The sequence below is a fragment of the Petromyzon marinus genome, chromosome 47 (genome assembly GCF_048934315.1).
Source record: "Petromyzon marinus isolate PM22_M1 ecotype Great Lakes invasive population chromosome 47, UKy_Petmar_22M1.pri1.0, whole genome shotgun sequence".
Lineage (NCBI taxonomy): Eukaryota > Metazoa > Chordata > Hyperoartia > Petromyzontiformes > Petromyzontidae > Petromyzon > Petromyzon marinus.
In genome coordinates this window covers 3480445-3504668 of record NC_133713.1, presented here as the reverse complement: position 1 = coordinate 3504668, position 24224 = coordinate 3480445, and the positions used below count along the sequence as shown (strand labels likewise).

The window sequence follows — 24224 nt, the reverse complement described above, 5'->3', positions numbered from 1 at the left end:
AACTATAACGCAACACAGACGGTCGGTCAAAACACAACGCAAGGTCAGGTTGATTACGTTATTTCAAAGATTGCTAAATTGTAAGTTAAGTGTGAGATTTAAAATCTAAAAAATATACAGACCGCATACACATATATAGACATCCAAGCAGAACGAGTTGGCACAGACACACATGGAGAGAGACAGGCACACAGTGAAGCGTCATCTCTGTCAAGGTTTTAAATAGAGAGGGCGGGGCTGAGATGTAATGGGGCAACAAATTCGAGCTCTGCACGCGGGCCAAGGAAGAAACGACACATGATGGGCGAGACAATGGGACACAAATCAGCATGAGGCATGCAGCAAGGGGCGGCGCGGAGGCAGCAGAGGAAACGGCACACACTCGGAAACCCAAGGCACAAACACAGGCGGAGATAACACAGAGACACAAACCTATGTCAAGAACACAAAGGTAAAACACACCAGTAGAGAACACAGAGACACATACCTCCACGAAGAGGTGGTTGAAACTTGAATTTGGAGGTTTCGTGACTGCAGGAATTATTTGTTTTTTTCGGTAAAGTCACGTAGAAATAACAATAGTGTACGACGTTTCGATTGCAACACAAGCAATCATCATCAGGTACAGAAGAGCTAAATTTACGAGAGAGAGGAGACAACCGCAGATATATATACAGACAGATACAACAGGGGATACAGACAGAGAGAAACGTGGGTGCTTCACTGTGTGCCCGTCTTTCTCCATGTGTCTCTGCTAACTCGTTCTGCTTGGATGTCTATATATGTGTATGCGGTCTGTATATTTTTTAGATTTTAAATTTCACACTTAACTTACAATTTAGCAATCTTTGAAATAACGTAATCAACCTGACCTTGCGTTAATTGTGTTTTGACCGACCGTCTGTGTTGCGTTATATAGTTTACCAATTTTTCTAAACCCTGTTTGATTTGGTGTGCTCCCACGTTTCTCTCTCTCTGTATCCCCTGTTGTATCTGTGTCTGTATATATATCTGCGGTTATGTGTCTCCTCTCGTAAATTAAGCTCTTCTGTACCTGATGATGATTGCTTATGTTGCAATCGAAACGTCGTACACTATTATGTTATTTTATTATTTCTACGTGACTTCACCGAAAAAAACAAAGAATAATTCCTGCAGTCACGAAAGCTCCAAATTCAAATTTCGTTAAGCATCTACATCGTTAGACCTTTGCCAGTACCAACATATAATAATAGTAGGGGTTTTCCCCATTTTTCTGGCAACAAAACTGAAACCTTTATACAAGCAATCATGGTGTGCATTAACCACAATACTTGTGGTCAAAATGCAAACAAAAAACTGATAATATAATGCATTGTCCTTGAAACTGATTGGTCCACACCAGAAACGGCTTTCTTTTGATATTTCATTGTCTTTGAGCTGTACGCCTTTTGGCGTCCTCTGGTCTAGCACCATTTGAGACGAGGCTCAAAAGAAAGCCGTCTCTGGTGTGGCCCAATCAGCTTCAAGGACAATGCATATATCAGATTGTGTTTTTTGTTTGCATTTTGACCAAAAGTATTGTGGTTAATGCACACCATGATTCCTTGTAAAAAAGTTTCAATTTTGTTGCCAGAATAAAGGGGAAACCCCTATTATTAGTTAAGATTTAGAAGGGAAAAAATCCCATTGTTGATTGCCTAGATAGAATGGGGGTGAGAATGCTGAGTGTATGTTTGCTTCAAGTAATTGGTTTACACGCGAACGTGTTTGCGATCTCGTCGGCAATGAGTCACTGATCCCAGTGAGTGATGAGCAGTCAGTAAACCAGCCCGCGCATGAAAACGCGATTTTTGCTTGTTAGGCTGCGTCAATCCACAACCCTGATAATCTGTCCGTCGAAAACCGATAGTTGGCTGGAGAATATAGGCTCACAATATTCTTACACATTGAGACAATTTTCTAACATCCACTGGGACGCATTGCATAATACGCAAGAATCAAAATAATTAAGTGAATTCAAATTTTATTATAAAGCACTTTGCATAATACACTCGCAATTAAAAACATGGTTACAGTTTATGCACTATTAGAGCATGTGAGACACTCGTGGACGCATCGTATTTTCACACAAGATTGTGTTGGTTGGCGGACGGCACAGGAGCATATGTTGTATTCAATCCAATTATTTGGCCAAAAACCAACCTGAACTGCCACTGAAGCCAAGTATCGGTGCACACTCGGCCAGGAGGGTGGCTTCGGCTTCAGGGACACTGAGCCAACACTGCTGGGATCCTGGATCCAAGTACGAGTTATTGTCCGCCCGCGATTAAGCTGGGTTCTCCAATGTTTCGAGCTGCTGGTGCCACTCCGATTACCTGCGACTGTACAAAACGTCAAATCGCTTGGGTGTGATTTTGTCAAATTTCGTGAAATTCCCGCTTCGAGAATCAAAAAGCATTGTTTTTGATTGCCATGCAATTCACGTGTTTCTCTTTATTGCATCGTGCGGGAAAGTCTGCCCCCTAGCGTGGCTACAGGTAACAAAGCTTTCATGTGGGTTCTCAAACACGCATGACGTGTAGAGGTTAGGGCAGTTGCGTTACTGGCGTGGAGGGAGGGGGGTGCCTTGCCTCACCCGCCACTGGTGGCCAAAGCTTACGAGTTGGGGCCCCCTTGACACTCACCATGGGGTAAGTTGTCAACAGTATTGAGGCCCCACCTGACCGATTGCCGCACCCCTTGAGCTGATAATGTAGTCACGTCATTGAGTTTGGCATAAGGCTTCAACTTACATGACATATACCCCGCTCTTGCCCTGCCATATCCATGCCAGCTCAGGCGTCCTCCCCCTGTGAATCTGGACGTGAGGGCCCACTATAAGTTGGGACAGGAGGTGGGAGCAGACCCTTGGGCCCAAAGCACCACCACAACGACGGTGGCCCCGCTACTGCGGGTCGCCGTCCTTGCTGAGGCTCTTGGCGTGAAGCTTCGCGCCCAGATCTTCCAGCTCGGCGCGGAACTCGAGCTGCTCGTAGTGGCCTTTCGGGGTGCCCGACATCCCGTACAGCAGCCCGAAGAGACAGCCCGCCACGGCGCCCGTGCTGCTGTTGAAGCCTGCGCGGGGACACGGGCTGCGTTGCAGTCTCGTCTCTTGTTCAAGATTCGCCTCTCAAATTTCGGGTCATTTTGGCTTCAATTAAGTGTGAGCGGCGTGGCTTTTGAGTGGACGGGCCAGGGCCCGCACGGGTCACAGATTTAGGAGTTGGGTAATGTTGATGGAGGAAATGAGGGCCCAAATCATTTATGGAACCAGACCCCTTCCAAACCACACTGTGCCACTGATAGGTCACATTACTCATTTCAGCGTTTATAGGGATACCTTGAGCACCTTACCGCTTTATTAAAATGTAATTGCGTAATCTCTCTCTCTTAGCCTGGTGCTGGGGTGGCGACGCTACGATGTACACATCCCTCTTATACAGAAGAATCCGCTCTTGACGACGGACGTCGGTTCCACGACACCGGTCGTCAAGTGATTTGGTCGTTAAGCGAGTCGAGGAAATTCGTTCCTTTAGGATCGAAAGTTACCCCTTTTCACCAAAAAAAACTTACTTTATAATATTTAAACAATGGATATTAATACATAAGTATACTAAAAACATATACACATAATTTAAAAATAAACGTGGTTAATCAATGCATTATTTAATATTTACTCTACCTACAACGGCCTGTCGTCAACAGGGGGAATGGTCGGTAAGTGAACACATTGGGCTCTATGGAGACAATGCACTAATATACACTACACTATACACTACACTATAATAATTATAATATTTCAAATAATATTGACAATATTGTAAATATGTAATTATTTATTATAATTATATTAATAATAAAATAATTGCTAATATTGATGTATTGTTCTAATAATATTTATAAGTATAATATTTATAATAATTATAATAATATTTAGAATGACACTATTATAATAAGTATAATAATATAATAGTTATAATTAATTGAGTGTTGTTGTTGTTTCTAGAATTGAAGCTTTCGTGACTGCAAGGATCCATACTCTTTGGTTCTATTCGGTAAAGTCACGTAGGTAAAAAATAAAATAAAATAAATCACGACGTTTCGGCTACAACACAAGTGGCCTTCATCGGGCGTTTTGCTTCCTCCCACACAGCTTAAAGGACGCGACCTGGACTTGGCTGTTTTCACTCCAACGCTGTCCTCATGACAGCACGGTCCCTTCACCTGATGAAGGCCACTTGTGTTGTGGCCGAAACGTCGTGATTTTTGTTATTTTATTTTTAACCTACGTGACTTTACCGAATAGAACCAAAGAGTATGTTGTTGTTGTTGTTGCTGTGTGCTGTCTCACCGCCGTGGAACATGGCGTGGTCACAGAGCTTGGCCCAGCTTGGCCCCGCGGCCATGAGGGCATCGTAGGCGATCATTGGCGCGTCGTGGCCCCGCCGGCCCCCGCGGCCCTCCGAGCTCCACTGCTTGTAGGCCTGCTCACCAACAACAACAACAAGAACATCAACAACAACAACGTCTCGCAGAGGCCTTCCCGCCACCACCAATGGCTTTATGACTCGCTTGCTATGAAGGAGCTTCACATGCTCCATGGAGAAGGTCCTTCTCACAAAGTAACCGATCTGTTTGATGTTCTATCGATTCGATCTGTTTGATGTTCTATCGATTCGATCTGTTTGATGTTCTATTGATTCGATCTGTTTGATGTTTGATTGATATTCCCTTGCATGCGAGCTCCCTCCCTTGGCTGGCCACTCCGTCCTTAGTCTCGACCACTGCTACAGCTGTCAACCCCTAATCAGTGCCCTACAATTATTACACACCAATTCAGACCTTATTGGTCACCCAGTGGCCCTTATAAATCTCAACGTTCATCCTACAAAGTCCCATCACAAGGGAGAAACACAAACAAATAGAGACATTTTGTTTGGCCAGTGTTGAAACGGCTGTACGCCGTATGGACTTGAAAACTCAATTACCCTGTACAAGAATACTACTGGCTAAACCGTGCGGGTTGGCAGCTGTGCGCTGTTGGCTATCGTGCCTTGTAGCAAATGTGTACATGCCCAAGGCCACTGTTTTATACAAACAATACACTTTATAACGTTCCGTACACATTGTGATGTTTACGGCACAAAGCGGAGAAGGCAAAAGAGAAAGGTGACGAGAGACCCGGTCTCGATATTAGACGAAACAAAGTTTTGCTGGCTGGCTGGCTGGCTGGGCTGGCTGGGCTGGGCTGGCTGGCTGGGCTGGGTGAGACGGACGGACACGTCCCAGACACGTGCCGGTCGCCACTGCCGTATAACAATGATGACGGCAAGCGCTGCGGTGCTTCGACACTTTAGCGGGAAGTTCACTCAAAAGTGAAAACACTGCAACGACTGTGATCTTGGGCACCTCGAAGGGTGGCTCCGTGGCCGTGAAGGGAACGAAAGCGCTCAGAACACGCAGCGTTTGTCGAGTTGGGGAGGGGGGGGGTCGGTTCACGAACACGTGGCCGTGAAACGGTCGGGATCTGTCTAGGGGGTGGGGGGGGGGATGTTTATAGACTTCACATAGCAGCGAGAGACAATTATAATACACTTATACTGCGACATTCCCAGGTCAAGGGTCAAATGCCGGATTATCGTAGTTGCAAAAGTAGCTACATAAGTAGTAGCTATGTAGCTACACGTGTAGCTACATATGTAGTAGCTACACGTGTTGTAGTAGCTACTACACGTGTAGCAGCTACACATGTAGCAGTTACTACACATGTAGTGGCTACATATGTAGTAGCTACACGTGTTGTAGTAGCTACTACACGTGTAGCAGCTACTACATATGTAGCTACTACAAGTGTAGCAGCTACACATGTAGCAGCTACTACACATGTAGTAGCTACATATGTAGTAGCTACACGTGTTGTAGTAGTTACTACACGTGTCGTAGCTACGAGCCCCGCACTTTCAAGGGCCCCGTGCTAAATGCTTTCAAGCTATCAATTCCGGTTCAGTGATTCTGGACTTGCTCTACTACTATAGTACTATACTGCCTTCAAGTTTTATGAACGACCGGGTATTTAAGGTTAGCGATTTCTCGTATTATCCGACTGTATAGCAAATAAAAAATATATACAATTACTGTGCAAGTTAAACATTTGTGTTTGATTTTTTTTATTTAGGGCCCCTTTATAACATATGCTGTTTTGTAACGTGTGTTAATGTGTGTTTTGTGACGTGTGTTCATGAGTGTTTTGTAACGTGTGTTCATGTGTTTTTGTAACGCGTGTTCATGTGTGTTTTGTAACGCGTGTTCATGTGTGTTTTGTGATGTGTGTTCATGTGTGTTTTGTGACGTGTGTTCATGTGTGTTTTGTAACGCGTGTTCATGTGTGTTTTGTGACGCGTGTTCATGTGTGTTTTGTGACGTCTGTTCATGAGTGTTTTGTAACGTGTGTTCATGTGTTTTTGTAACGCGTGTTCATGTGTGTTTTGTAACGTGTGTTCATGTGTGTTTTGTAACGTGTGTTCATGTGTGTTTTGTAACGTGTGTCCATGTGTGTTTTGTAACGTGTGTTCATGTGTGTTTTGTAACGCGTGTTCATGTGTGTTTTGTAACGTGTGTTCATGTGTGTTTTGTGACGTGTGTTCATGTGTGTTTTGTAACGCGTGTTCATGTGTGTTTTGTAACGCGTGTTCATGTGTGTTTTGTAACGCGTGTTCATGTGTGTTTTGTGACGTGTGTTCATGTGTGTTTTGTGACGTGTGTTCATGTGTGTTTTGTAACGTGTATTCACCTGTGTTTTGTAACGTGTGTTCATGTGTGTTTTGTGACGTGTGTTCATGTGTGGTTTGTAACGTGTATTCACGTGTGTTTTGTAACGCGTGTTCATGTGTGTTTTGTAACGTGTGTTCATGTGTGTTTTGTGACGTGTGTTCATGTGTATTTTGTAACGTGTATTCACGCGTGTTTTGTAACGTGTGTTCATGTGTGTTTTGTGACGTGTGTTCATGTGTGGTTTGTAACGTGTATTCACGTGTGTTTTGTAACGCGTGTTCATGTGTGTTTTGTAACGCGTGTTCATGTGTGTTTTGTAACGTGTGTTCATGTGTGTTTTGTAACGTGTGTTCATGTGTGTTTTGTAACGTGTGTTCATGTGTGTTTTGTAACGCGTGTTCATGTGTGTTTTGTAACGAGTGTTCATGTGTGTTTTATAACGCGTGTTCATGTGTGTTTTGTAACGCGTGTTCATGTGTGTTTTGTAACGCGTGTTCATGTGTGTTTTGTAACGCGTGTTCATGTGTGTTTTATAACGCGTGTTCATGTGTGTTTTGTAACGTGTGTCCATGTGTGCTTTGTAACGCGTGTTCATGTGTGTTTTGTAACGCGTGTTCATGTGTGTTTTGTAACGCGTGTTCATGTGTGTTTCGTAACGCGTGTTCATGTGTGTTTTGTAACGTGTGTCCATGTGTGCTTTGTAACGTGTGTTCATGTGTCTTTTGTAACGCGTGTTCATGTGTGTTTTATAACGCGTGTTCATGTGTGCTTTGTAACGCGTGTTCGTGTGTGCTTTGTAACGCGTGTTCATGTGTGCTTTGTAACGTGTGTTAATGTTTGTGTTTTGTAACACGTGTTTACATGTGTGTTTTGTTAAGTGTTCATGTGTATTCTGTAACGTGTGTTTTTTTTCCCTCCTGCCAAATTTAATTTGCAAGTCCCAAGTTGCCCCTCAGTAAAGTGGGATCCACACCTGAGGGAACGGTTGTGCGTGACCTGGTCGCGGGCAACCAGGTCGCGGGCAACCAGGTCACGGGCAACCAGGTCACGGGCAACCAGGTCACGGGCAACCAGGTCGCGCGCAACCTGGTTGTGTGCAACCGAATCGCTCGTCATGTTGAAGGGACAGATGTGTGAAAGTGATGTAATCGTGTCCTCGTTGATGTTGTATTCTTTTAACTATTTTGCGTCATGTCATTTGGTTGAAACAAGCCTGACCGCTGATGAGACACCGAATGTTGAAACTGGTCCACAGTTTGCTGCCATTAAAACAATGGTGATGAAATTGATGCACTCCAGTCAACCGTGCAGGTTGACTGGAGGTGTACAAATACAAACGAGGTTCCATCCCAAGGGAGTTTCCAGGTGAAATATATTCGTACGTAAATGACAATTATAATTCGCTGCAATTCAGAGAGCTGCGGCGAACGCGATGCCCTACATCGTTGTTGAATAAAAACTTGTCACAATGCCACCATTATTATTATTATTGATCATCGCTCATGTGACGGAGAGGGTAGGGGCCACATTTCGTCTGGCCCTGGGGGCATCGGCTGGCAGCGTCAACACCCCCACAGATGTGTTACAAAACAGAGGAGGCACGGTGACAGCGAGAGGTCACCTGGGGTCGGGTTACCCGGCGCGCGCGCGCGCGTGCATTTGTGTGTATTTGTGTGTATTTGTGTGTATTTGTGTGTATTTGTGTGTATTTGTGTGCATTTGTGTGTATTTGTGTGTATTTGTGTGTATTTGTGTGTATTTGTGTGCATTTGTGTGCATTTGTGTGTATTTGTGTGTATTTGTGTGTATTTGTGTGTATTTGTGTGTATTTGTGTGTTTTTGTGTGTATTCGCAGGGCGGAATGGCGACAGAGCGGTCGACACACAGCGCTCCCACGGCCAATGTCGGTGGCGTGAGAGCGGCACTGTCTCTGGGCGCATTGGCACCGGTGCTGAGTTCTGCCGGTGCCACACCCGGCGGTGCCATCGGTGTTTGATTCTCGGCCACGTGGTACCTGGTCGCGAGCGTGCGTGTCGTAGTTGCTGGGGAAATGCGGCGAGTCCTCCCCCTCCGCGGCGATGCCGCGCTCCTCCAGGTACGATAGCCACTTGGTCTCAAAGTAGAACCAGTTCTCGTGGTACTCTGCAGCGCCAGCAGCGCCGGTTCGCCCGAACGAACGACAACGAGAAACGCACGTGAACACTTACAGCCCGATGTCAATCCACTGCTGGATAAAGCCCCCCCCCGCCCGCCCATCACACAACCGCAGTGTTCGCCGTTGTTGGGGTTGCTTAGCGCAGGTAGGTAAAGAGGTCCCGGAACGGTTTCAGATATTGCTCACCACCGTTAGCCGCTTGCACCCCCGTGCGCTAGCCACTCACGCATATGATTTACTTACATTCTAAATAATCATCAAATTATTTTAAATACAGGAGCTGTGTGTTTTTTTTTCCCATGCACTTTCATTCGGAAATATTCATATCACAAGCACTGCATGTTTGGTCTTGCGTGATGTACACAGCAGGGCTGACCAGCGTAGTGACGTACGGTCAAATCACCCCCACAAGCCGCACGGCGTGAGAAAGCCCTCGTCCAGCAGTGCATTGACAAATCCTCGTGCATGCCCACGTTCCTGCGCACGTCATTCATCTCGACCATAAGCATTCATGGGCACCACGGGCACGCCGGCGTTGGTGGCGACGCAACACCCCGCTCGCCGGCACTTTACCTGACATGTGGCGCACCTTCCTGCGGCAGTACTCCTCCGCCAGCGGCACGGTGGCAAGCATGTCGCGCCCCCAGCGCGCCAGCGGCTTCCCTTGCACGGCGTACGAGGCGAAGAGCGCCGTGCACAGCGAGCCCAGGAATCCTGCACGCGCGCACGCACGCACGAGCGCCGGGACGCGCGCTGGGCTCGCACCGCGAACTTTGGCGACAGGCGGAAAACTGCGCCGCCGCTCGGCCGTGTCGGACAGGTGCCTTTACCCGTGGGGTGGTTGTGGGTCATGCGGCCGCACTCGATGCTGACCTCCACCAGAGTCTCCTCCTGCTCGGGGCGCGGGAAGCGAAGGCCGATGCACATGGCCTTGGTGGCCGCTCCGAAGCCCGTGCCTGGACACGCGCGCGTGGCGACACCGGTGGGCGTTTACGCGGGAACCCTTTTTTCCCGCTGGCACATCCGAGCCGAGCCAGTGTGGGGCACGTCACGGCGTGGACGGTTGGCCATTTTGCCAAGCTGAGCCAGAAGCCAAGTGATTCCTTGTTCTGGCTCGGGGCCAAATAGGGCCAGGGGCGAGCCTATGACAGGGTCGGAGCGTGTAATGTCGGTCGATACTCTTTGAGGGCACAGCGCCGCAGCGTCCGTCACCTACACGTCAACTCGTTCATCGTGTGTGACGTCAGCGGTACGGCTCGCCTTCGGCAGTGGAAAAACCAGTGTGGCGCCTGCTGAGCCGCCCCAGGGCCTGCTCTGCACGGCCCTGGCGCAGCTCGGTTTGCGCAGTGGGAAAGAGGCGAGCCCGTGCCGTGGGCCCTGCGAGCGCCGTCCACTTGGCGGTCCTGCAGCTGCGCTAACCTTTCTCGTTGAAGGGGATGTGCCAGGCAAGCTGCGGGTTTTTGGGGCGGAGGAACGAGCAGCCCTCGATGGTGGCCGGGTCCGGGCAGCGGTCGAGGATCCTGTCGGCCCCCGCCACGTACTGGCGCGACATCTCCTGGAAGAGCTCCCCCAGCGAGTGGTACGCTGCGCACGCGGGCACCACGGTCACGCTCGGCCACGGTTGACCGCGTTGGTCAACCACGTTGGTCAACCGTGTTGGTCAACCACGGTCAACCACGTTGGTCAACCGCGTTGGTCAACCGCGGTCGACCGCGTTGGTCAACCACGTTGGTCAACCGCGTTGGTCAACCGCGGTCAACCACGTTGGTCAACCACGTTGGTCAACCGCGGTCGACCGCGTTGGTCAACCGCGGTCAACCACGTCACTTAACCACAGTCAATCGTGTCATTCAACCGTAGTCGACAACAGTCCATCGCATCACTCGACCACAACCACTTGGGCGAACCACGGTCATACCAGTTGCAACTCCACCCCACTCAGTACTCCGCTATTTGGGGCCTATTTAAAAATCTTGCAGGTCGCCGCCCCCACAAATTCAGGTCGCCCCCCCCCCCACCACTGCCCCTTGGGAAGTTTCTAGATCCTTCTCTGCTCCACTACACAGCACTCACACCTGTCTCTCTTGAACGCGCCTCACTCTTTCCAGCGCGATGCGTTACAATCGGCGAGCCAAGATTGCGAACCCGTCCACGGTGGCGCTGGGCTAACGGTAACGATGCTCACATTACGGCAAAATTAGGGGAATGGGTGTCGAGGTGGGGTGGGGGGGGGGGTGGCAGGGAAGGCGCTGACACGGGAGAGGGAATCTCATCAGCTACTCAAGGCCTTCCCGAGCGGCACGGGGCAGCTCCAGAAATATCGGCTCCCGTGAGCGAGTCTCGGGCGGGTGCCCTTTAAAATCGCGAGCCATCGCCCCGGGCAGCCGGAAACCCCGCGACAGATTCCTGCTGGGTGAAACTCGCCTGTCTCCACCCGCTGTTTCTCTTCAGCTGCCCACCGTGTCAACATGCCCCACGCGAAAAAGTCGCTTGTTCACAAGTGTTCATCGCCGGCTATGATGGTGAAGGTCTCTACCCCAAGCTGTGTGTGCTGTGGGGATAGTTTGGGTTCGTTCAGTGGGGGGCAGGACCGGTCACTTAGCCCTGATCGGGACTGGAACTCGATCGTCGGGTTTCATAACGCAGTGCACTAACCAATGTGCCACCATTCCATCCCTGTCATACTTAGAAATAGTTTTTTTTTAAAATAGGATCTTGTTCTGGAGAGGCTTCTCTCTTCTCTCTTCTCCTCTGTCCGCACGCTTCGCTCAGGCAGCCTGAGCCTCTGGGTGCAGCCAAAAATCAACCTCCGAACTTTGGGAGGATTACTCCTCCTCCTCCTCTGCCGCCCATTTGATGTAATGTCAATGTATTCTATGCAACATTGCATTGCGCGATGTTCCCGATCTATTCTCCTACCGCAGTTGTTTTTTCCTGATTTCTATTTTGTTTCATTAATTGCATTTGGGGTTTTTTTTGTGTGTGTGTGTGTGTCTTCTTTTGCTTTTGTCATTATTGTTTTGGTGACCCGAGTCACTCTTGCAATCTATCCTCGTCTCTCGAGTTCTCGGCTGGTGAAACAATATCAACTTGAAACTTGAACTCCGGTCTGGAATTCCCTTCTCCCCATTTGCCCACGCTGTTGATTCCCTCCCTCTCCTCTCAAGGGTCCATAATGACGACCTTCCTTTACTCCTCTGCCGTTGACTGACCGCTGTAACACTCACCGTAATTTTTCCGACCCATTTACCCAATCGCCCTTCCGTTCTCCCGGTTGCGTAAACCGTCGGCGTCGTTGCCGCCTCGCGGATGGCGACGACGACGATCGAGACGGATTGTGCACGTGGGGGGGGGCCACATCGCCGCCCGCTCTGCGCATCTCGCGTTCTTATTTTGCCTTTCTGTTTACTTTGTCTGAGAGTTCCGTGAGTGTTTACGGCCAGCGAGTGCCCTCTATAGGGTCACGAGATTCTCGGGCATTATTATTATTCTTCTTATTCCACTCGTTCACTCACAAAAGCCTCACCGAGTCGCAAGACCGCTGAGTCTTCTGCAGGAAGGTGCATGCTAAGTGTGTGATGCCAATTGAGTCATTTGCAGTTGCAGTAAAACCTTGGATTGCGAGCGTAATTGGTTCCGGAAACGTGTTTGTAATCCAAAGCACTCGTATATCAGTTGTGATCACGTGACGCTCGGCAGACGTATACGTACTACTCGTATTGCAAGACCCTCGCTCGTTTATCAAATTAATATTTATTTTAAAAAAATTGCTCGTCTTGCAAAACACTCGCAGACCACGTAACTCGCAATCCAAGGTTTTATTGTATTGTTTGTATTATTATCAGGATGTTTGGCCAACACCAGTTACGTTGCATGTAGAGTTTTCTTCAGGCTCTGTGACAAGCCCAGCCCTTTTCTAAATCCACTGCTGGATGAAGGCTCCCCCCCCCCCGTGCCGCGACAGGGTCGTGGAGATAATTTAACCATACCTCACACCCACGCTGGTCAGTGGCGGCTCGGTGAAGGCGGAGAGAACAGACGGGGAAGCGTAGAAGTACAGCACAACATTGCATTTTTATGCACCGCCCACTGCCCCCGACAAAGTGCGGTTATTATGATAAACAAAGCGCGTGCCCAAAGGTGTATCGCAAGGGGAAGTCGAGTTCATCTCCGCCTGAAGGTCACGTCTTACTCTTGGCGTTTCGCGACGTGTCCCTGCAGGGGCATACGGTTAGGGGACACTCGCCCGTGTTTCCTAACTCGTGGGAGTTCAGACGAGGTCCCATGCTCGTGCACAGCTTGCCCTTCTGAATGTTGCACGCAGGAAGTTGAGTGTACGGACACGCGATTGCGTGTCGAGACACAATGGTCTCGATGTTTCGAGGCGGGCGCGGACTGCAACGTCCGCAGCCACAATCTATCCGCCACTCCGATGAAAGCGCGCAACCGTGAGAACTTTTAACCGGCAATGAACAAAAAAAATTGGAACAAAAAAAATTGGAACAAAAAAAATGGATAAGCCGTTTGTAAAGTACGGGGAAGATGGAAAAATTGTCACAGTGCCACGCGGGGTAACTTAAATACGTGCGGATACGTAGTGAGCAAGGCACTCTGCCACGCGCGGTCAGACACACCCTTGCATACTTTCCGACTGCTGTTGATTTTGTTGCTGCTGCTGCTGCTACGGTTACTTGAACCGTTCTATTGTGAGGGAATTCATGCAGCCCTGCCCAGTCCTTGGCAGATGAGTAAATTGGTCACTCTTGCTTGCAAAATTAAGGCCCCTTTGATAAAAAAATTCCTCAAAATTGTCCAGGTAACTTAAGAGGTCTTATTCCTTAGGTGGCACCACTGTGATCCTGGGTCTGAATCCAGGCACCTGCCTGTGGTTAAACCCTCATTTTCCTCTGGGATTGTGGGTTTACCCCGCTTGGTGCAAACACTGTCTGGCTGCGTGACTTAAAATGTAAGGTTTTAAAGGTGGAATTATTAAAGCAGATAAACCTGTGTGGCCATTTTCACGGTAAACTCCTTAACGAATGTTTTGCGTCAGGCAGCCTTATTAGAGAAACCACAGTTTTAGGCGGAACGGATTTCATTTAGAATAAAGTGCAAAGGAAATGTAAACAACCTGGTGCACATCATGATGACCCCCTAACCCACCGCCACAACAACCGCCACAACCGCCGCCGCCGCCGCCAAAACCACCACTGGCAAACCGCACCAGCACCATCGCAACCACCACCAGCATCAGCAGCAGCGCGGTGCCACTCACACGAGATGAGCGCTTTAGCCGTGGCCATGTGCATCACGGTGTCGTCGCTCACGGGCCACGATTCGGGCGTGAGCACAAGCGCAGAGAGGCCGCCCAGCTCGAGCAGCTCCCGCTGGATCTCGTCTCCCGACAGCGAGTGCTCCCACGAGAACTTGCGGTAGCCGAGCGCGTCGCCCACGCCTCCCAGCACCATCGCCGCCTGGTAGCGCTCCATGGAGCCGGGGTCGGGTGGAGGAGCCGAGCAGGGCGAGGACGCGGGGTGAAAGGGCCGAGAGCGAGTCGCACGCGCAGGAGGAACGGACGGAGGGAGGCTGCGTCTGGACGTGCTGCCGAGACGACGACGTGCTCCAGGGGTTTGCCAGGAGCAGGCGGTGCATCCCTTATCGGGAGACTCTCGTGAAGGCTCGGAAGACAAGGGGGGGTGGGGGTGGAGCGGCGTGGGAGGGACGCCTGCTCCGCGCGTTCACAAGGCAGGGCGTAGAGCGGAGCGGAGCCGGATTAAAATAGCCGCGCAATTGGGGAGCGGAGCGGGTGGGGTGGGTGGGGATCAGGGTGGCACTCATCAGGGCGGCTTTAATTACATTCTGACAAACGTCCTCAGTGTTGTGTGCGTCTCTCGCCACCACTCTCACTCGCTCGCTCACTCGGAAGGGGCCCGGTATGGATACTCGCCCCCCCCCGACCCACCCTTGTCCCGGTGGGGGGTTAGTTTTGGTGGGGTTAGTTTTGGTGGGGTTAGTGTTGGTAGGGTTAGTTCTGGTGGGGTTAGTTTTGGTGGGGTTAGTGTTGGTGGGGTCAGTGTTGGTGGGGTTAGTGTTAGTGGGGTTAGTTTTGGTGGGGTTAGTTTTGGTGGGGTTAGTTTTGGTGGGGTAAGTTTTGGTGGGGTTAGTTTTAGTGGGGTTAGTTTTGGTGGGGTTAGTTTTGGTGGGGTTAGTTTTGGTGGGGTTAGTTTTGGTAGGGTTAGTTGTGGTGGGGTTAGTGTTAGTGGGGTTAGTTTTGGTGGGGTTAGTTGTGGTGGGGTTAGTGTTAGTGGGGTTAGTTTTGGTGGGGTTAGTTTTGGTGGGGTTAGTTTTGGTGGGGTTCGTGTTAGTGGGGTTAGTGTTGGTAGAGTTAGTGTTAGTGGGGTTAGTTTTAGTGGGGTTAGTGTTGGTAGGGTTAGTGTTGGTGGGGTTAATGATAGTGGGGTTAGTGTTGGTAGGGTTAGTGTTAGTGGGGTTAGTTTTAGTGGGGTTAGTGTTAGTGGGGTTAGTGTTGGTGGGGTTAATGTTAGTGGGGTTAGTTTTAGTGGGGTTAGTGTTAGTGGGGTTAGTGTTGGTGGGGTTAATGTTAGTGGGGTTAGTTTTAGTGGGGTTAGTTTTAGTGGGGTTAGTTTTAGTGGGGTTAGCATTGGTGGGGTTAGTGTTGGTGGGATTAGTGTTAGTGGGGTTAGTGTTAGTGGGGTTAGTTTTAGTGGGGTTAGTTTTAGTGGGGTTAGTGTTGGTGGGGTTAGTGTTGGTGGGGTTAGTGTTAGTGGGGTTAGTGTTGGTGGGGTTAGTTTTGATGGGGTTAGTTTTAGTGGGGTGAGTGTTAGTGGGGTTAGTGTTGGTGGAGTTAATGTTAGTGGGGTTAGTTTTAGTGGGGTTAGTTTTAGTGGGGTTAGTGTTAGTATTGGTGGGGTTAGTGTTGGTGGATTAGTGTTAGTGGGGTTAGTGTTAGTGGGTTAGTTTTAGTGGGGTTAGTTTTAGTGAGGTTAGTTTTAGTGGGGTTAGTGTTGGTGGGGTTAGTGTTGGTGGGGTTAGTGTTGGTGGGGTTAGTGTTAGTGGGGTTAGTGTTAGTGGGGTTAGTGTTGATGGGGTTAGTGTTCGTGGGGTTAGTATTCGTGGGGTTAGTGTTAGTGGAGTTAGTGTTGGTGGGGTTAGTGTTGGTGGGGTTAGTGTTGGTGGTGTTAGTTTTAGTTTTGGTGGGGTTAGTGTTGGTGGGATTAGTGTTAGTGGGGTTAGTGTTAGTGGGTTAGTTTTAGTGGGGTTAGTTTTAGTGGGGTTAGTTTTAGTGGGGTTAGTGTTGGTGGGGTTAGTGTTGGTGGGGTTAGTGTTGGTGGGGTTAGTGTTAGTGGGTTAGTGTTGGTGGGGTGAGTGTTAGTGGGGTTAGTGTTAGTGGGGTTAGTGTTGATGGGGTTAGTGTTCGTGGGGTTAGTATTCGTGGGGTTAGTGTTAGTGGGGTTAGTGTTGGTGGGGTTAGTTTCAGTGGGGTTAGTTTTAGTGGGGTTAGTTTTAGTGGGGTTAGTATTAGTGGGGTTAGTGTTAGTGGGGTTAGTGTTGGTGGGGTTAGTGTTCGTGGGGTTAGTATTCGTGGGATTAGTGTTAGTGGGGTTAGTGTTGGTGGGGTTAGTGTTGGTGGGGTTAGTGTTGGTGGGGTTGGTGTTAGTGGGGTTAGTGTTGGTGGGGTGAGTGTTATTGGGGTTAGTGTTAGTGGGGTTAGTGTTGATGGGGTTAGTGTTCGTGGGGTTAGTATTCGTGGGGTTAGTGTTAGTGGGGTTAGTATTAGTGGGGTTAGTTTTAGTGGGGTTAGTTTTAGTGGGGTTAGTATTGGTGGGGTTAGTGTTAGTGGGGTTAGTGTTGATGGGGTTAGTGTTAGTGGGGTTAGTGTTAGTGGGGTTAGTGTTGATGGGGTTAGTTTTGGTGGGGTTAGTTTTGTTGGGGTTAGTTTTGGTGGGGTTAGTGATGGTGGGGTTAGTGTTGGTGGGGTGAGTTTTGGTGGGGTTACTTTTGGTGGGGTTAGTATTGGTGGGGTTAGTTTTGGTGGGGTTAGTGTTGATGGGGTTAGTTTTGGTGGGGTTAGTGTTGGTGGGGTTAGTTTTGGTGGGGTTAGTTTTGGTGGGGTTAGTGTTGGTGGGGTTAGTGTTGGTGGGGTTAGTGTTGGTGGGGTTAGTATTGGTGGGGTTAGTGTTGGTGGGGTGAGTGTTAGTGGGGTTAGTTTTGGTGGGGTTGGTTTTGGTGGGGTTAGTGTTGGTGGGGTTAGTGTTGGTGGGGTTAGTGTTGGTGGGGTTAGTTTTGGTGGGGTTAGTGTTAGTAGGGTTAGTATTGGTGGGGTTAGTGTTGGTGGGGTTAGTGTTGGTGGGGTTAGTGTTGGTGGGGTTAGTGTTAGTGGGGTTAGTTTTGGTGGGGTTGGTTTTGGTGGGGTTAGTGTTGGTGGGGTTAGTGTTGGTGGGGTTAGTGTTGGTGGGGTTAGTTTTGGTGGGGTTAGTGTTAGTGGGGTTAGTATTGGTGGGGTTAGTGTTGGTGGGGTTAGTGTTGGTGGGGTTAGTTTTAGTGGGGTTAGTGTTGGTGGGGTTAGTGTTGGTGGGGTTAGTGTTGGTGGGGTTAGTGTTGGTAGGGTTAGTGTTAGTGGGGTTAGTTTTAGTGGGGTTAGTGTTAGTGGGGTTAGTGTTGGTGGGGTTAATGTTAGTGGGGTTAGTTTTAGTGGGGTTAGTGTTAGTGGGGTTAGTGTTGGTGGGGTTAATGTTAGTGGGGTTAGTTTTAGTGGGGTTAGTTTTAGTGGGGTTAGTTTTAGTGGGGTTAGCATTGGTGGGGTTAGTGTTGGTGGGATTAGTGTTAGTGGGGTTAGTGTTAGTGGGGTTAGTTTTAGTGGGGTTAGTTTTAGTGGGGTTAGTTTTAGTGGGGTTAGTGTTGGTGGGGTTAGTGTTGGTGGGGTTAGTGTTAGTGGGGTTAGTGTTGGTGGGGTTAGTTTTGATGGGGTTAGTTTTAGTGGGGTGAGTGTTAGTGGGGTTAGTGTTGGTGGAGTTAATGTTAGTGGGGTTAGTTTTAGTGGGGTTAGTTTTAGTGGGGTTAGTGTTAGTGTTGGTGGATTAGTGTTAGTGGGGTTAGTGTTAGTGGGTTAGTTTTAGTGGGGTTAGTTTTAGTGAGGTTAGTTTTAGTGGGGTTAGTGTTGGTGGGGTTAGTGTTGGTGGGGTTAGTGTTGGTGGGGTTAGTGTTAGTGGGGTTAGTGTTAGTGGGGTTAGTGTTGATGGGGTTAGTGTTCGTGGGGTTAGTATTCGTGGGGTTAGTGTTAGTGGAGTTAGTGTTGGTGGGGTTAGTGTTGGTGGGGTTAGTGTTGGTGGTGTTAGTTTTAGTTTTGGTGGGGTTAGTGTTGGTGGGATTAGTGTTAGTGGGGTTAGTGTTAGTGGGTTAGTTTTAGTGGGGTTAGTTTTAGTGGGGTTAGTTTTAGTGGGGTTAGTGTTGGTGGGGTTAGTGTTGGTGGGGTTAGTGTTGGTGGGGTTAGTGTTAGTGGGTTAGTGTTGGTGGGGTGAGTGTTAGTGGGGTTAGTGTTAGTGGGGTTAGTGTTGATGGGGTTAGTGTTCGTGGGGTTAGTATTCGTGGGGTTAGTGTTAGTGGGGTTAGTGTTGGTGGGGTTAGTTTCAGTGGGGTTAGTTTTAGTGGGGTTAGTTTTAGTGGGGTTAGTATTAGTGGGGTTAGTGTTAGTGGGGTTAGTGTTGGTGGGGTTAGTGTTCGTGGGGTTAGTATTCGTGGGATTAGTGTTAGTGGGGTTAGTGTTGGTGGGGTTAGTGTTGGTGGGGTTAGTGTTGGTGGGGTTGGTGTTAGTGGGGTTAGTGTTGGTGGGGTGAGTGTTATTGGGGTTAGTGTTAGTGGGGTTAGTGTTGATGGGGTTAGTGTTCGTGGGGTTAGTATTCGTGGGGTTAGTGTTAGTGGGGTTAGTATTAGTGGGGTTAGTTTTAGTGGGGTTAGTTTTAGTGGGGTTAGTATTGGTGGGGTTAGTGTTAGTGGGGTTAGTGTTGATGGGGTTAGTGTTAGTGGGGTTAGTGTTAGTGGGGTTAGTGTTGATGGGGTTAGTTTTGGTGGGGTTAGTTTTGTTGGGGTTAGTTTTGGTGGGGTTAGTGATGGTGGGGTTAGTGTTGGTGGGGTGAGTTTTGGTGGGGTTACTTTTGGTGGGGTTAGTATTGGTGGGGTTAGTTTTGGTGGGGTTAGTGTTGATGGGGTTAGTTTTGGTGGGGTTAGTGTTGGTGGGGTTAGTTTTGGTGGGGTTAGTTTTGGTGGGGTTAGTGTTGGTGGGGTTAGTGTTGGTGGGGTTAGTGTTGGTGGGGTTAGTATTGGTGGGGTTAGTGTTGGTGGGGTGAGTGTTAGTGGGGTTAGTTTTGGTGGGGTTGGTTTTGGTGGGGTTAGTGTTGGTGGGGTTAGTGTTGGTGGGGTTAGTGTTGGTGGGGTTAGTTTTGGTGGGGTTAGTGTTAGTAGGGTTAGTATTGGTGGGGTTAGTGTTGGTGGGGTTAGTGTTGGTGGGGTTAGTGTTGGTGGGGTTAGTGTTAGTGGGGTTAGTTTTGGTGGGGTTGGTTTTGGTGGGGTTAGTGTTGGTGGGGTTAGTGTTGGTGGGGTTAGTGTTGGTGGGGTTAGTTTTGGTGGGGTTAGTGTTAGTGGGGTTAGTATTGGTGGGGTTAGTGTTGGTGGGGTTAGTGTTGGTGGGGTTAGTTTTAGTGGGGTTAGTGTTGGTGGGGTTAGTGTTGGTGGGGTTAGTGTTGGTGGGGTTAGTGTTGGTGGGGTTCGTTTTGGTGGGGTTAGTGTTGGTGGGGTTAGTTTTGGTGGGGTTAGTTTTGGTGGGGTTAGTGTTGGTGGGGTTAGTTTTGGTGGGGTGAGTTTTGGTGGGGTTAGTTTTGGTGGGGTTAGTGTTGGTGGGGTTTGTGTTGGTAGGGTTAGTTTTGGTGGGGTTAGTGTTGGTGGGGTTAGTGTTGGTGGGGTTAGTGTTGGTGGGGTTAGTGTTGGTGGGGTTAGTGTTAGTGCGGTTAGTTTTGGTGGGGTTAGTGTTGGTTGGGTTAGTGTTGGTGGGGTTAGTGTTGGTGGGGTTAGTGTTGGTGGGGTTAGTGTTAGTGGGGTTAGTTTTGGTGGGGTTAGTGTTAGTGGGGTTAGTGTTGGTGGGGTTAGTGTTGGTGGGGTTAGTGTTGGTGGGGTTGGTGTTAGTGGGGTTAGTGTTGGTGAGGTTAGTGTTGGTGGGGTTAGTGTTGGTGGGGTTAGTGTTGGTGGGGTTAGTGTTAGTGGGGTTAGTTTTGGTGGGGTTAATGTTAGTGGGGTTAGTGTTGGTGTGGTTCGTTTTAGTGGGGTGAGTGTTAGTGGGGTTAGTGTTGGTAGGGTTAGTGTTGGTGAGGTTAGTGTTGGTGGGGTTAGTGTTGGTGGGGTTAGTGTTGGTGGGGTTAGTTTTGGTGGGGTTAGTGTTGGTGGGGTTAGTGTTGGTGGGGTTAGTGTTTAGTGTTGGTAGGGTTAGTGTTGGTAGGGTTAGTGTTGGTAGGGTTAGTGTTGGTGGGGTTAGTGTTGGTGGTGTTAGTTTTAGTTTTGGTGCAGGCTCCTGGATGACTTCATGCTGCCCCGAGTCCACACCCCCCCCCCCCCCTCCCCAAGTTCATCATTCACTGTCAGCAGAAGATGTAAACACAGTGGCATACTTGTCAACCCCACTCATTTTCAAAGCTTGCCGTACAGCTGCATAGAAACGTTGAGAAAGTCGGCGTGTGTGTGTTTGTTTGTGTAAAATGGTTAAACACGTGGGCAGCCTACGGCTGAAATCGGTTCCGTTGACCAGCACGCGGTGGTCATGGCGCGCGTGCCCAACGAGCAGCTGTAGCAACAGAAGAAAATTATCCCCTGTCCCCCTGACCGCCACTCTCCTTGGCCTCCCCCGGGCCGTGGGGTGCAGTGTTACTCTCACAGAGGCGGTGCCCCGTGTCAGTCGAATTCGGTGCAAATGTGGGGCACAGATGCCCAGGGCATTACGCTGGCCCCAGCTTGACTTGGTAACGTTTTGTCCGCGGGAAGCGCCACGTGGACGCAGAGTGAATGTCTTGGGTACAGCAGACGGAGATGCATAAAGGGGACCCAGAGAAACGAGGACAGTCCCCATTGTAGATGGGGAGGGCGGGACCCAGCGACAGAGAGACAGACGGATACAAAGCAGAGAGACGCGCAGATTGAGAGAGCCGAGAAAACAATGACGGACCCCGAGACCGACGTGGAGACGTCAAGGGATTGTGAGAAAGACGGGATAGACTCTAGACTCTAGAGGCTGCGGGGCCACGACAACGAAGCCGCTCCGTGGGAGCCGTGCCTGCAACGGGGCTGCTGCGACAGAGAAGCCAGCAGGCTGCCGTCACGACGTTTCGCCCACCACCCTCCACGTGATCACACGCACACGTGCACTCACGTAGGGCCTTGTGGGGGGGGGGGGGGTCACCTGCCCCTGAGCTTTCACCCGAGGGCCCCCCTCGTGGGGGTGCTCCACGGTTTCTCAGGGCCAGGGCGAACGGCACTGCGGCGCCGTGGATTGACTTAAAGTTGCACGGCGAACTCACTGAGAACCGCAGTGAGGAAACAGCCAAGGGCACACGCGGACCAGCAGGCAGGTGGGGGGCGGGGCGGCACAGGTTGATCCCGATGATGCGGCGGAGGTGCACTTAGCTAAACAATGGGGGGGCGGGGCGTCGGAGAGGAGGCTCCTGATTGGATGAGATCGGCGGCGCGTGGGCTTTGAAGTAGGAGCATAAAAAGGGATGACATTGGGAAGCTCTCTCTCTCTTTTTACGATCAGAGGAAACAAGAAGATGCTCGGTGTAGTCGGCACTTTGCTCCGTTCATCATTTCGGTTTTTTTATGCTTTGCTTTATGTAACCCCCCCCCCCCCTTTTAAATGAAAGACCCAACAAAATATTTTTTTCTTTTTTTTTTGCTCTCCTTACCCCTTCCCTCTCTCTCTACCCCCCTCTCTGCCCCTCCTCTCTCTCTACCCCCCTCTCTGCCCCCCCTATCTCTCTGCCCCCTCTCTTCCTACTCCATTTCGCTCTCTCTCTCTCTCGCTCACTCTCTCGCTCTCTTTTCTTTATAACTACGACAAGTGCTGCACCTGCACGCAGCCCTTCCCACAGTCAAACGGCCTCCGACGGGTAGCTTAGATCTGCATGCACAGAGCTCTTCATCATCTGTCACCGAGCACGCGGCCTCCTCCAGCGCCCACTGCTCCTTGAAGGCCGGCACGGCGTGGGTCAGCCGCGCGTGGCGGAACTCCGGCCCACACACCCTGGCTCCGACCAGAGCGCGGAAGATGCCCATGCTGCTGGCTGGACGTTGCCCCTCCAGGGCCACCTTCCTCGCCCTGTATATGGCGAGCTTGGCGTAGCCGAAGAGCACGTTGACCAGCCCCTGAAGATGTAACGCTCTCTCTCTTTTGCCTGGGGTCTTGTGGAGTAAGGGGCCGAGGTGTGATCGTCCCCTGCTACTCGAACGTCCGTGAGACGGGTCGCAGGGCAGCCAGATCCAGCTCCCAGCAAAAGCCACATGCAGCATCGTCTTTCCGCGACTTCCAATACCACGAGGTCGGATCGTAAGTACGAAGAGGAGAGGTAAGGCAAAGGGGGAAATTCTAATAGAGAGAGTGAGTAGAGAGAGGACAGCTTACTGGAGTATTAGACCGTAGAGAGATAGGTTCGATCTGCCCTGCTGGTCCACACTAACACGGGTAGACTAACTCCTAATTAAACAGAGAATAAATCGCCAGTAGACATTAAACCGTGTCGTGTTGTCTCTGCGAGTACGGACAGGGGTGCGGGGTGTGGTGAGCCTGCGCGCTGTGGTTTCTTGTTTTGCGCACGAGCGTGTGTTCTGCCCGCGCGTTCGCCATGCACGTGGACTTGTGAGCCCACGTGTTGTGGCGTCCCGTGCATTCTGCCCACGTGGGCACTCTCGCCACTGCGCGGCTCGTGGTTGGCGGGTACGAGAAGGGCACAGCGGTGTATTTGTAAAGTGGTTAGTATAGACATTTAAATCATGTCACGAGGGGCAGCCGCGAGGGGGGGGAGAGTCGGAGAACGGGGGGGGGGTCACAGGAGAACGGGGAGGCGGGGGGGGGCAGTCTCCCCAACAAGGCCGACAGGGAGAGGACACAGCGAGACGGAGGCATGGTTTGTGTTTCTCAGAGCGTCTACCCTGCCCATGCCAATTATAATCGGTCAACAGGTGGAGAGAGCGATCACCAGTCCCCTTCTCCACCTCCCCGTGACCCCCCCCGCGGCGCACAAGGGGTGTCGGACGTCTCGTCCCCCGACACACGCGGGCCCCCAGCCTGGGCGGAGGTGTTTGTGAAGGAGCTATCTCGAGTGGAGGGGGCTGTCCGTCACGAGTGCTGCCGTGCAGTCTGGGGCCTCCGCGAGCCCAGCAGCGTTGGCCCAGAAATGCCGGGGTTCTGATTTAGCTCGGTGATGTCGCTGTGCCAGTGTTGTAGGAGTGTCAGGGCCACGTGCCCAATGTTTTGCGTGCGCACACATAGTTTGATAGCAATATCGTCCGGCAATTTGTCGCTCCACTCGTGCATGAAGGGCTCCCCACGTTGTGTCGGTCGTAGGGATTGTTTGACCATACTTCACCATGCCGGTCAGTGTCGATTGGTGAAGGTGACACCAAGGACTACTTCCTATATTACTCTCCGCTAGGTCTTGGCTGTGAAGATTGGGACTCGGGTCGCTGGGTTTCGTAGTGCAGTGCGCTAAGCCATGATCCTCGTAGGTTATCCACCAAATCTCATCAGATCTCACAAGCTAAGCAAGCGCAAGCCTGGCTCTTACTTGAATGGGTGACCATCGAGGCTTGCCGTGTGTTGTATGCATGGGGGCTGTGATGTGGCCAGGAGATGGCAGGATTTTGTTTCTCCCATTTGTTTGGTGTTTTTCCTCCCACGTGAAGCCAAATTGGTCATTAATGGACTTGGTCAAACATCCCAGTGTAGCAGGACACTCCAAACAAAGTCTTGGTAACTCGGGTAGGCTGTATTGATTGGGTAACTATACCGGCACTGGCTTTTTTGCCCGTCCAAGGACGGGTGTATATTGCAGTAAATCTGGAATATTCAATAAACTGTTCAGCTCCTGATTATTCATGAGTGGAGAGGTGCGGCATGTGGAATGCGCGACCTTCTTGTGCGTTCGTGTGAATTTCCACTTGCAGTGACGTCACGCACGGATGTAGCACTGTGCTGTGTATATTTATTTTTGATCGTCACTTT

The 24224-nt window shown here is 50.3% G+C and overlaps 1 protein-coding gene across 1 annotated transcript; it reads right to left on the bottom strand.

Annotated features, from left to right (window-relative positions):
• Positions 1-1988: 1988 nt before the first annotated feature.
• Positions 1989-14586, bottom strand: ADPRHL1 (ADP-ribosylhydrolase like 1). Its single transcript, XM_032945094.2, has 7 exons — positions 14223-14586; positions 10367-10531; positions 9778-9903; positions 9521-9661; positions 8807-8934; positions 4373-4505; positions 1989-3096 (listed from the first exon to the last, which is right to left on the bottom strand). Exons 1-7 carry the CDS (start codon positions 14434-14436, stop codon positions 2927-2929), a joined length of 1077 nt encoding a protein of 358 aa, XP_032800985.1. The 5' UTR covers positions 14437-14586; the 3' UTR covers positions 1989-2926.
• Between the last annotated feature and the right edge of the window lie 9638 nt (positions 14587-24224).